This window comes from Triticum aestivum, chromosome 3B (genome assembly GCF_018294505.1).
Source record: "Triticum aestivum cultivar Chinese Spring chromosome 3B, IWGSC CS RefSeq v2.1, whole genome shotgun sequence".
In the NCBI taxonomy this organism is placed as follows: Eukaryota; Viridiplantae; Streptophyta; class Magnoliopsida; order Poales; family Poaceae; genus Triticum; species Triticum aestivum.
This window is the reverse complement of record NC_057801.1, coordinates 318,045,515-318,057,574: the sequence shown is the minus strand read 5'-3', so window position 1 is coordinate 318,057,574 and position 12,060 is coordinate 318,045,515. Positions and strand designations below refer to the sequence as shown.

The window sequence follows — 12,060 nt, the reverse complement described above, 5'->3', positions numbered from 1 at the left end:
AAGGTTTGCGATTGTTAATAGCGAAGGAAGCCACATTACATTTGATTCAGAGGAAATCCGACGGCCAAAAAATGCTCAGGATTGACGATCGAACGGCCATGAAGTGTAATGGCCTGAGAGGGCTGGAAAGTTGCACAATTTTAATGTATCTAAATTTGTGTGCAGGTGCTGTTTACGTGGTGTGAGGAGGTTCTCTTACTTGTTCGATAACCTTGGTCTCATCACTAAGGGAAATATGCACCGTTGCTATACTGCATCATCCCTTCCTCTTTGGGGAAATACCGACGTAGTTCTAGCAGACATCAATGTGCAACTAGGTGAACAACCTATATGATGCAACAACAACAAGCACACAAGCAAGCAAAGGATACAACACAATATAAGCTTGCACAAGTAAAGGTGAGAGATAACCAAGAGTGGAGCCGGTGGAGACGAGGATGTGTTACCGAAGTTCCTTCCCTTTAAGAGGAAGTATGTCTCCGTTGGAACAGCGTGTAGGCACAATGCTCCCCAAGAAGCCACTAGGGCCACCGTATTCTCCTCGCGCCCTCACACAATGCGAGATGCCGTGATTCCACTATTGGTGCCCTTGAAGGCGGTGATCGAACCTTTACAAACAAGGTTGGGGCTATCTCCATAACTTAATTGGAGGCTCCCAACGACACCATGAAGCTTCACCACAATGGAATATGACTTCGCGGTGACCTCAACCATCTAGGGTGCTCAAACACCCAAGAGTAACAAGATCCGCAAGGGATTAGTTGGGGGAATCAAATTTCTCTTGGTGGAAGTGTAGATCGGAGCCTTCTCAACCAATCCCTAGAAAATCAACAAGTTTGATTGGCTAGGGAGAGAGATCAGGCGAAAATGGAGCTTTGAGCAGCAATGAAGCTTGGGGAGGGAAGAGGTGGTCAACTTCGGGAAGAAGACCCCGTTTATATAGTGGGGGGGAGATCCAACCGTTACCTATTTATTCAGCCCGCGACATGCGGTACTACCACAAAGACACGTGGTACTACCGCAAGGGCTCGCGGTACTACCGCCCGCGCGGCAGAGACCAGACGAGGCCCTGTTGCGTATAGCAACGAGCGGTAGAACCGCCGGAGTGGTACTACCACGCGCCCTTGCGGTACTACTACAAGGCAGGGTTCAACTGGGCTGGGAAGGCACAGACTAATAAAACCACATACATGGCCACTTCCTCTGAGTTCCGGTCTGTGCGAAAATCTAGCATGGTACTACCGTTCCCAGGGAGCGGTACTACCCCGTAGGGCGCGGAAGTAAAAAATTACTTCCGCACCTACTTCCGTGTGTGCTAGCGTTCTGGGCTAGAGGCCACGGTACTACCGCTTCCCTTGGCGGTACTACCGTGGACAACATCGGTACTACTGCTCCCTTGAGCAGTACTACCGCACGCCACAGAACCTATAGCACTTGGATGCCTTCATCTTCGCATAGACAAGGGTAAACGACCGGTGCTCCAAAGAAGCGAAGGAAAGGTGGTGCAAAGGAACAAATGTGTACGTGTTGATTCCACCCTAACCTTTCTGAAGCGGACCCCCTCTTGATAGTACAGCTTTCTTATGACTCAAATCCACCGAAAAGAAACATAGAAAACCGCCGTCTTCGATAGGCTCCGAGGGGCACCGAATCGTCTTGTGCCTAGACATGAGATCTCTGAAATGCTCAATGCACACGATTAGTCTGCAAATGTATTGTCATCAACCACCAAAACCACATAGGGAGAAATATGCCCTTCACCGCGGAGTTCCTCCCGTCTCCGTCGCCGCCGGCTCGCCGGCAGAGGCAGCGCGTCAACGTGCCAGTGCACCAGGCGGAGTGGCACTGGCAGCACCGCGTGCCTCTTCTGTACCCCAACACCATCCTGTCGCATGACTGGCACCTGGATCCGGAGAGGATACCAGTGTCGGCAGTGCCGCGATCGGCTAGGGCGCACGCGAAGGAGGTGCGGCACCGACGGGCGCTCGTGACGCCGGAGCAGCACCGCGACCCCCGCGTACGCAAGTGACTCGCCCAACTAGGCGAGATGGTTCGCCTTCGAGCACGAGGAGGCGAGGCGACGCGGCGTACGCGAGGTCGACCGCACCGTGCCTCCACCCCCGCTCTTCGTCCGCGAGGAGGACCAGGCGACGGAGGACGCGTACCAGGCGGCCCTTGCGGCAGTCTACCGAGAGAGCGAGGAGGATGAGCGGCAGGGTGGAGGCGGTTGAGGAAGAGGAGGCGGCGTATGAGGCGGCCATGGCGTAGACCATTGCCCTCTCCGCGGCGAGCGACTGCGTCCTGGTGCTGGGTGGCCCCGCCGTCCCCTCTTCGCCGCGGCGTCAAAACTGAGCCGGAGCCGGAGCTGTCCCCATCGAGCGCTACTCCTGGGCGAGAGTAGTGCGCGAGTGGGTCAGCGTGCCACCGGTCTGGGTGGGGGCGACGCCGGCGCAGGAGGAGGCGTACCTCGAGATGTCGTGCCAACGACGGCTGGCCGAGAAGCGTCGTCAGGGCGAGTACCTCGAGATGCTCGAGCGCGATCTCGAGGACGAGCAGCGCGAGGCCGAGAAGGAGGCGCACCAGGCCGCAGCGGCACATGCGGCCGCACAACCAGCGCCCGACATGAACGCCCAATGGAACACGACGTTCTCCTTGGGCCGGCCCTGCATCGACGCTCACCGACCCCGAGGACGACGACGACGACGGCGCCTAGGGCAGCGCGCCGCCTCAGAGTTTAAGTTGTTTTTAGTTTTCTTTAATGCAAATGTGGACGCGTGGACTCTCGCCGGTCTTCCTGGGCGGCTTTAATGTTTAATTAATGTTGTTTTTATTTTAAATATGCATGTACTTTTTTTTTCCTCGCGTCGTCAAAATGGATCGGGCCAGTATTGGGCGCATGCGCCGACCCAAACACGGAAGCGGACGTTCATGTCCGCATGGCCGATTCAAATGGACAAAAAAACAAAATCACCTTCCGTTTGGATCGGCCCGCTGGAGTTGCTTTAAGGGAGCAGTCGACGAGTACGAGGACCATGCTGTTACGTGCCGGATAGTATAGGTACTGTACTTGTAATTATGTCGCGGTAGGCTCTAGAGGATCAGATTGTGCTAAATTTTCAAACAGGGATCAAATCACCCTAATCGTGTGTCAGAAGGTTGAAACAGTGATTTTGGCAGCTGCAGGCCTACCCCTTCCGGATCGAGCCGGACCTCGTTCATAAATCACAGCGCATACCTTCTGGTTCTGGTCAGAGATCACCCACCCATCCCATTCCCACCTCCATTCGAAAGCGGAAACCTCCCTGATTTCCCCATCTCCTCCCCCTACCCCCAAAACCCTAGCTCCGCTCCTCCTTCTCCATGTGATGGGATGCCGACCAAACCCTACCCCCAGTCCCTGACCGCCGCTGCGTCCTTCCCCGCGACCTGGATGTCCGCATGGACGGCTTCCGGGCCCTGATCGCCGCCGGGGCCACCGCCGTCTGCTGCGTCGTCTGCGCCATCTGGGCATTCCGCTCCCCTTCCCCCCCTCCCCCCAAGAAGCAGCAGCCCATTCCTTCAGGCTGCTGCGGCTGTGCTTCCTGTGGTTGCTGCGCCAATACCACTTTCCCCAGCGCCAACGGCGAGATGGCCGTCGGCGGGGAGATGAACAAGGCGCCGGCGCCAGCACCTGCAACGACGGGCGCCTCCATGATGGAGCAGCTCGTGCCTGAGATCACCACCCACGCGCTCAGCTACCTCGACTGTACTAGCCTCTGCCGCCTCTCGATGACCAACTCAGCCATGCGCCGTGCCGCCAACGACGATGGGGCTTGGAAGGCGCTCTACCACAAGGTGCTGTGCCCACCCTGCTGCTCTCCTTAGATTTTCCTTGATAGAGTTACTGTTGAATTTGGAGTGTAGCTTTGCTGTCCTGCTAATTTTACTTCCATTTAGGGTGCCGTTTTGCCTGGTATGATCATCTGCTTGGCTTCACATTGCTTTTATGTCTATTTTGTTTGTATACTGAAATTCTCGATCATGCCAATGGGATTTATTGGTTTGCATGAAGGGATTGAATTACATAAGGTAGCTACACGATTAAAGTCACACGAACACACTTTGTGGCTAGGTGCGCTCCATTTTTAATCAACTGTTGGCTAAATTGATTTTACATGGACGGTGACATATCTTGGATAAGTTTACATATGATATGCCAAAAAGTAGCTTGTTTCACTTTCAAAACGTTCCTGTATTCGTCTCGATCTAACCACAATGGGGTTTGACACTGCACAGAAAAAAAACTTGTATCGCAATATGCAGTCTAACTGGATATGTGATACTTGTACTTGTATCATTTTTGTCCTGTGAGCACCTTTGGTTGAAAACTTAGTGGTATTTATCTTCCATAGCAGCCATATGGCAAGGCCTTTTTCAGTAATATCTAATGAAACAGCTACTGAGGGAGTACATGATTTACATTATGCGTGTTTTTTCATTGGGACTGTGTGAGGTTATAATGGTTGAATAAGGCAATTTTCGTTGTTAGCATTGATATAAAACCGCCTATCGAACCGCAATATTTTACTTTCTTTGAGTTTGTCATAAATCAACCTCTCCCTTGTAGGATTTTACAGCGGAGCAGGATACTATAACTCCACCTAACGGCTGGAAGGCATACTATGCAGCTACAAAGGCCATCATGAATGTGAATGCCGAGTTCTATAATATCATCAGGGAAGGATCCTTGCCAGCAATGAGTCACTTCTGGCTTAACTCAGACTATGTAAAATGTGTACATGCTACTGGAGAACTTTTTACAGGGTATGTTTAGACTTCACTCTGATTTAGCTATGGCTCAAAAGGCATGACCTATATAATTCTTTACTGTTGCGAAAGATGCATAAATGGCTGATTTCATTTTCTGTTGGATTGAGCAGAGATCGAGAAAGCTTAAATTAGTTGTGCAGCTGCATAGACATATGGATAAGTTACTGCAGAGATAATTTTTGTTTCTTCTGTGAACTTAATACCAGAAGCACTTTGGTAAAGAAAAAAAGTCCATATGGAATTTATTGCTGGTATAGGTAGCACAGTTAACAATTCTGTAAAGCGTTTATTGTGGAGTTATACATAGCACCAATGTCAATTTACTCATCTCCAACATTCATTTCCATGGCCATATTGCTTTCACCTTATATGCGATTTTGTTAAGTCTCGTCTAATAAACAAGTAGAAATGTGCAAGCGGACAGCTTGGGAAGCTTGTAGCACTTGTTCTCTATTTAAATCTTTTCCTTGGGTTATATCTCCCAGTCATTGGGGTTTTGCAACTTAGCTATTTATGTTGCCACAAACAATAGTACTAGTACATGTGCTGTGTCATGTTTAGGAAAATTCCTTCCAGTCACTTATTCATATTCATGCATTTGTGTCCTGCCGTAATTAGGCAGGAGACTGTGATTAAACTGCACATTCCAGCGAATATTAGTTTAGCCATCATGCTAGACAATTACTCCCTCCGTCCCAAAATAACTGTCTCAAGCTTGGTACAATTTTGTACTAAAGCTAGTACAAAGTTGAGACACTTATTTTGGGACAGAGGGAGTATTTTCCAACATTATGTGCTTATAGAAGATTATCAAATTGAGTATGTTCTTGGAGCCCTTAGACATTGTAGTGACCGGCTATCTGGAGTAGTAATCTGACTAGTGGTTTCAGGGTATAGATTCACCTTTTGATCTAGTTTGAATTGGAAATGTGCTGAATGCTGAATATTTTTGCGCCAAGTATGACTGCTTCACCAGAGGTGCACCTTTTTCTACGTATGATTGCTGATGTTGCGTTAGTTTCTGGAAGCTTCTCCAGTGACCAGTACCGTTCCAAGTAGAACCCAGACATATGGTGACAAACACCATCACATTTCTTCACTGTATGGAAATTGAAAAACAACAAGTACCTTCTTTTGCTGCTCGTCCCTTTGGGATGACAGTTCCATTTCAGTAATCCTGGATAATTTTTCTTGTCATTTGTTCAAGTAGACATGATCTACTCTTATGGTGATATGCCAACATTTAACTCCTTGTTTTGACAGATACAATGCAGTGATGAACAGCTGGGGCTTGTTATTCAACTGGGGCCAAGATGGAGGCCAGGGCACTGATTTTCAGCTACGGGATGTCAGAGCTCGTGTACTTGCTGATGTAGCATGGGTTAACATGAAGGTTCATGTCGATGTTGACCCAGGGCCGTTCCATGTGACCAATGTATACGAGTTCCGTAATGGCAGGTGGTATATGGTTCATCACCATAGCTCGCTCATGGCTGACCCGGCGCCACATAATCTGTTTGGCTGAATTCAACAAGGTTTCATCCGCAAGAAAACTTCATCACAGATTGTCAGGTTGCCTGCTTCTGCGGTTTAGACTGGTAGTAGATACCAAATGTGTCCGTGGAGAGCTTTTCTTCACCCTGTTTTCTCGGTTCATTCATCCTGAATCACTGGTTTCTTTATATTTTGCCCATCAGTTTTGTATAAATGTGATGTAGGAGTTCAGATTGTGGAGGGTATATTGTCGTGACCGTGAGGCTGTGACTGACTTGTCTCGTCGATTGTTTAACATGCCTTTCAGTTTAGCTACTGTACTACTACCTCCGTTCTAAAATATAAGACGTTTTGGTAGGCCTGGCAACGTCTTGTATTTTGGAACGGGGTAGTAGTATGGACAAACATGTCTGAAGCCCAACACGGCGAACCGGAAGGCCATGGCTTTGCTTCCCTTAGAGCAACTCCAACGGGCCGACCCAAACGGACGATGATTTTGTCCGTTTTTTGTCTGTTTGGATCGGCCATCCGCCCTGTTTTAGATTTGGGTCGTCAGTGCGTTCAACGGATCGACCCATATTTGCCGTGTGGTCAGCTGGCCGTCTTATTTCAACAAATAACTCATTTCGCATTGCTTTTGCATTCAAACATATAGTCAAATAACATAGCTCCAATTGAATAAAATAGCATAGTTTTACAAGCCGAATACAAGTAAAAATGTTTCACATAGTTTTGCAAGCCGAATAAAAAAGATACATCTATTGGTTGCCAACATGAGTCCATATATTCTCAACCAAATCATTTTGCAGTTGCATGTAAGTTTTCCAATCACACATGTCATGATGGAATTGGGTGAACTATTTAAACTTAAACATTGCCGCTCCTCCATGCTCAGGCACAACATTCTCATCCTGAAACTGAAACCCTTGATCGTACAGACGTTTTGGGCGCTCATCTTCTACGATCATATTGTGCATGATCACACAAGCAGTCATCACCTCCCACAGTTTCTGTGTGCTCTAGGTATTAGCAGGATACCGAATGATGCCCCATCGAGATTGCCAAACACCAAAGACATGCTCGACATCCTTCCTAGCACTTTCTTGCTCTTGGGCAAATCTTTCCTCTTCTCTTCGACAGGGTTGAGGATTGTTTTGACAATAATGGTCCACTGAGGATAGATATAGTCACCCAGGTAGTATTCTTTGTCGTAGTTGTGGCCGTTGACAGTAAAGTTCACCGGTGGGCTGTAGCCTTTAGCAAGCCTAGCAAACACCGGCGAGTGTTGAAGCACGTTGATATCATTGTGTGATCCGGCCATGTCAAAGAAAGAGTGCCAGATCCAGAGATCTTGAGACGCCACGGCCTCAAGTATGACAGTGCAAGCCCTGTCATGGCCCTTATACTACCCTTGCCAAGCAGAGGGCAGTTCTTTCACTCCAAGTGCATGCAGGCTATGTTGCCAAGCATCCCTGGGAAGCCCCTACTAGCATTCATCGCCAACAAACGGGTTGTATCTTCAGCAGTCGGCTCTCTCAAGTACTCAGGGCCAAACACAGCAATAACAGCCTTGCAGAACTTATACAGGGACTCTAGGCATGTAGACTCGCTCATACGGACGTGCTCATCAATGAGATCACCGGGCACTCAGTATGCAAGCATTCGGATGACGGCAGTGCATTTCTATTAAGAGGAGAAACCAATCTTTCCAACGGCATCCTCTTTGCACTCAAAGTAGTCATCGTAGCCGACCACCCCCTTTCTAATATGGTTGAAAAGATGCCTACTCATACGGAAATGGCAGCGAAATTTCTGATGTTTGAACAACGGACTTGTTGTATCAAAGTAGTCCTTCTAAAGAAGGAAATGCCCGCTCTCCCGGTTGCGATTCAACGCCGGAAGGTGGCATGAAATGGAGCCACGAAACGTCGGGCACTGGCTATTGAGGTGGTGATGGACCAACACGGCAGTCAGTATCTCCTCCTCGTCATCGGAGGACGAATCGTTGGAGTTGCAAAGGAAATTGTGAAAAAAAGAACTCGTTGGCAGAGTCCATTTTGTACCTTGGAAAACTGTTGAATAGCTTGCGGGCGTCGACGAAGAAGACGGTCGACGAAGGGAGTCGCAGCGCGCATGGACCAGCTAGCTGCCCTGCCGGCGTCCGACGAGCGTGCCTGTGAGGATCTGGCCGGGGACAGCGAGGCGGCTTCTTGGTCGCGGTCGGGGATGTGTCGGGGGGAGCGGGGGTGGGAAGTAGTCGGTTCCCCGGCGGCAAGACGGCGGTGGCGGGCGACGTGGGAGGTGGCGGCGTTGCTCAATGGATGTTGCAGGCGTCGGCAGCTGACACCGGAAAAATGGGCGGCGGCGACGAAGGAGGCGGGTGTAGTTGCTGTTGGATGGGGGGAGGCCAATGTGCCACCGACCAGCTGGCCCGAGGAGGAGAAGGTGAGCGCGCGTGTCCGTCTCATGTCCGCGCCGATGCAAATCCGGCTAAAAAATGAGCCGGGAATGGGTCGCCCGCGGACGAAAAGCGGACGTGCGTCCGTTTGGGTCCGCGCGTTGGGCCAAATTTTGTGTCCGCACCGATCCAAACGGACGCCATCGGACGAAATGGGTCGCCCCGTTGAAGTTGCTCTTACTATGCTTGTCGGTTGGGTCATTTGGAACGAAAGAAACGCTAGAGTTTTTATGAAGAATCAATGTTGCCCTACTACATTCTAAAACTAATCCAAGATGAAGCCAAACTTTGGGTCATGGCAGGAGCTAGGCACCTGAGCGTTATCATGCCGCAAGAGTAGTTGTTGTTTTTCTTTTATTGACGGACGGGCTATGTTATGGAGCTGCTATTATGTTATTTATTAAAACTCTTCTCCTTTCTTTTAGTGGTGCTTCAGCCGCACATCGCAATTATTACACCGGCTAGCGGCAACTAGTACTCCCTCTGCAGGAAAATATAAGACCTTTTTTTTTTGACATTTTGATTGTGTCAAAAGAAGTCCTATATTTTGATACGAGGGAGTATTTGTGAATTAAAAAATAATTTATTTATAGAATTCATACATTTAATCAAAGTTGAATTCATTTGTAAAATTCATACATTTAGTCAAATACACTTGGATTTTGTTCTCTCCACTACAATTCATACATTTAGCCAAATGCATACCTGAAGTACATCCACTAATAAGTAATAATACTAAAAAATGCAACACGCTGTCAAAATATACATACATAGTTGGTGCATGTGTGGTTGCCGCCGCTACTCTACCTATTGGCTCATAGTGGAGATACTTGTTCTCTTGTGGCATTTCATTGCAAGCACTTGCATTTTTATTCTCCCCATTGCAATTCATACATTTAGCCATTGCAAAAAACTGGTGATTCTTTAGCAGAGCATTGAAATTATGTCACGACAAGTTAGACCGTTTCACTTGTACAATTAGGCAACAAAAGACCAATTCACCCCAAAACACATTGAAATTCATTTTTCGCGCCATAGAGAGTACATTTGTTATACGGACCGAACATGAACGGATCACATTTGTTTTCCCAAACAAAGACGGGATGCGCACATACCTAGACCGACAAAGGAGGTCAGCATAGGCAATAGGGGAGCAAGCGATGGCGAAGACCAGACGTAGTGGCGTCGAGTGCCTGGATGGTAATTCCTCCGTAAAGAAATATAAGAGCGTTTAGACAACTACATTAGTGATCTAAACACTCTTATATTTCTTTACAGAGGGAGTAATTGGGAAGACCAGATCCAAGAAGCAACCATGTGTCGAATCGATGTGGTAGCCGCCGCTATCAGACCAGGACCAGGGTGGTGGCCCTCTTCATCTCTCGCCATTGTTGATTGAGATCGGAGGCCGCTCGGCTAGGGCAGCTACTAGTGGCGGCAGAAGCCGTGCTCGTCAGATGGATGCGGGCTAGCAGGTAAAGCGGAGCAAGATGGGCGGGGCAGTGCGAGTTGAGCATGTGGGCTCGTCGGAGTTTGCGGGAATAAGCTGGCGAGCGAGGCGAAGAAATAAGGATTGAAGGCTGAGAGAGACGAGGGAGGAGGAAGAGGCCGGTGAGCTAGGGAGATGCGCTACGTACGAGCCCAATCATCTAGTGGCTACTGGTATAATATATGGGACATACAATTGCAAAAAATAAAATACAGAAAATACGTAAAAACATAGAAATATATTAAAGACGCACACCCACACACGCATATAGTTGTTCGGGCAAACAAGGAAAATATATATGAAAATAAAAAATAAAAAATACTCCCTCCGTTCCATAATGTAAGACATTTTTTGACAGTGTCAAAAAACGTCTTACATTATGGGACGGATGGAGTACATATTAAAAAATAGAGATGGTCGGAGCGGCGAACGACAAGCATAGTCTTAGGGCGTGTTTGGTTGCCGTGTGCTACAGTGTCTGCGTTGCATACACTTCTCCACTCAGTCTGGCTCTAGAAAAACAGCCTCATTTGCGACATCTGTGAGTTGTTTGGTTGTTTGCATATGGACTTGCTGCATTAGGAGATCAACATTGGCACGTTGTTTGGTTGCCTGCATTGTCTCGGTGCATGCAACTACACGCTGTTTGGTTGCCTGCATGGGGTATGATTAAAAGCTAGCACTTACACTTAACACACAGAGTTAAGAGCTAGCAGAGGAAGGGGAGAAGAAATGTAGTGTGCGCCTGTAGCGACCAGACCTCAACCAGTCTGATCTCTGTGCTCAGTGTCATCCCTGAATCAGTAATGCTGACACCACACAGTACTTGGAGGATTTATAACAGAGTAACAACCACACATTTATTACATCGAATGTCTCAAAAGAGAACTTATTGAAATAAATATGTCTTAAGGCCATCTAAAAACGATAACAGCAGAAGGCTTGGAAGATAAGCGAGTCCATCAACTCCAACGGCATCACTGAGTATAGAACCACGACCTAAAAGCACCTTACTCGTCGTCTGAAAAGTCTGCAACATGAAACATTGCAGCCCGAAAACGGGTCCGCACATGGAATATGCTGGCAAAGTAACACATAGAGAATAACAATGGAATAAGCTACACTACATGCAATTTGGCTGGTGTAAAAGCTCTATGGTTACAGTTTTGCATAAAGCCAATTTTTCCCTACTGCAAAGGAATAAATTTAATTAACTATCATGGTGGTTGTTAAACATTGAGAATGGTTGACAGCATTCTCAATCCCAATTAAAAGTACTCATCAAACCCAACAATATTAGATTAAAGTAACATGATGAGATTCACATGATATCCAGGTACTAGATACTCAAAACGTCCATAACCGGGGACACGGCTAATCATGATTAGTTTGTACACTCTGCAGAGGTTTGCGCACTTTTCCCCACAAGACTCGATCGCCTCCGTTTGATTCCTCGCACTACATGGTGTTTGAGAAACGGATGACCGAGACATAGTCTTTCGGAAGCACTAGCACCTTACATGTGGGTAGACCGGTACACCTACTTTCCCCTACATCTGCTAGTCTACCCGTAAGAGTTCGCACGACTTAGTCAACTATGCCAGAGCCCATAATGGCTTGTGGCTGCACACGGAAGTTTCTAGTTTGAATAATCTCATGATCCCTTTGAGCCTGGGTGGCGGTCCGAAGAAATACAGGCAAGTCCTGATAGAAACCAGGTGCCTCAATCCACCCAGATGTGTGTTTAAGTTGCCACCTTAAATAAACCATTGATTAACAATCTCACATCTGTCATGGATACACTCACCCA

At 47.9% G+C, this 12,060-nt stretch overlaps 1 protein-coding gene across 1 annotated transcript; it reads left to right on the top strand.

Moving 5' to 3' along the window:
- The first annotated feature begins 3,233 nt into the window (after window positions 1-3,233).
- On the top strand, window positions 3,234-6,598 carry LOC123069802 (F-box protein SKIP8). Its single transcript, XM_044492740.1, has 3 exons — window positions 3,234-3,834; window positions 4,607-4,803; window positions 6,073-6,598. Exons 1-3 carry the CDS (start codon window positions 3,439-3,441, stop codon window positions 6,332-6,334), a joined length of 855 nt encoding a protein of 284 aa, XP_044348675.1. The 5' UTR covers window positions 3,234-3,438; the 3' UTR covers window positions 6,335-6,598.
- The last annotated feature ends 5,462 nt before the right edge of the window (window positions 6,599-12,060 follow it).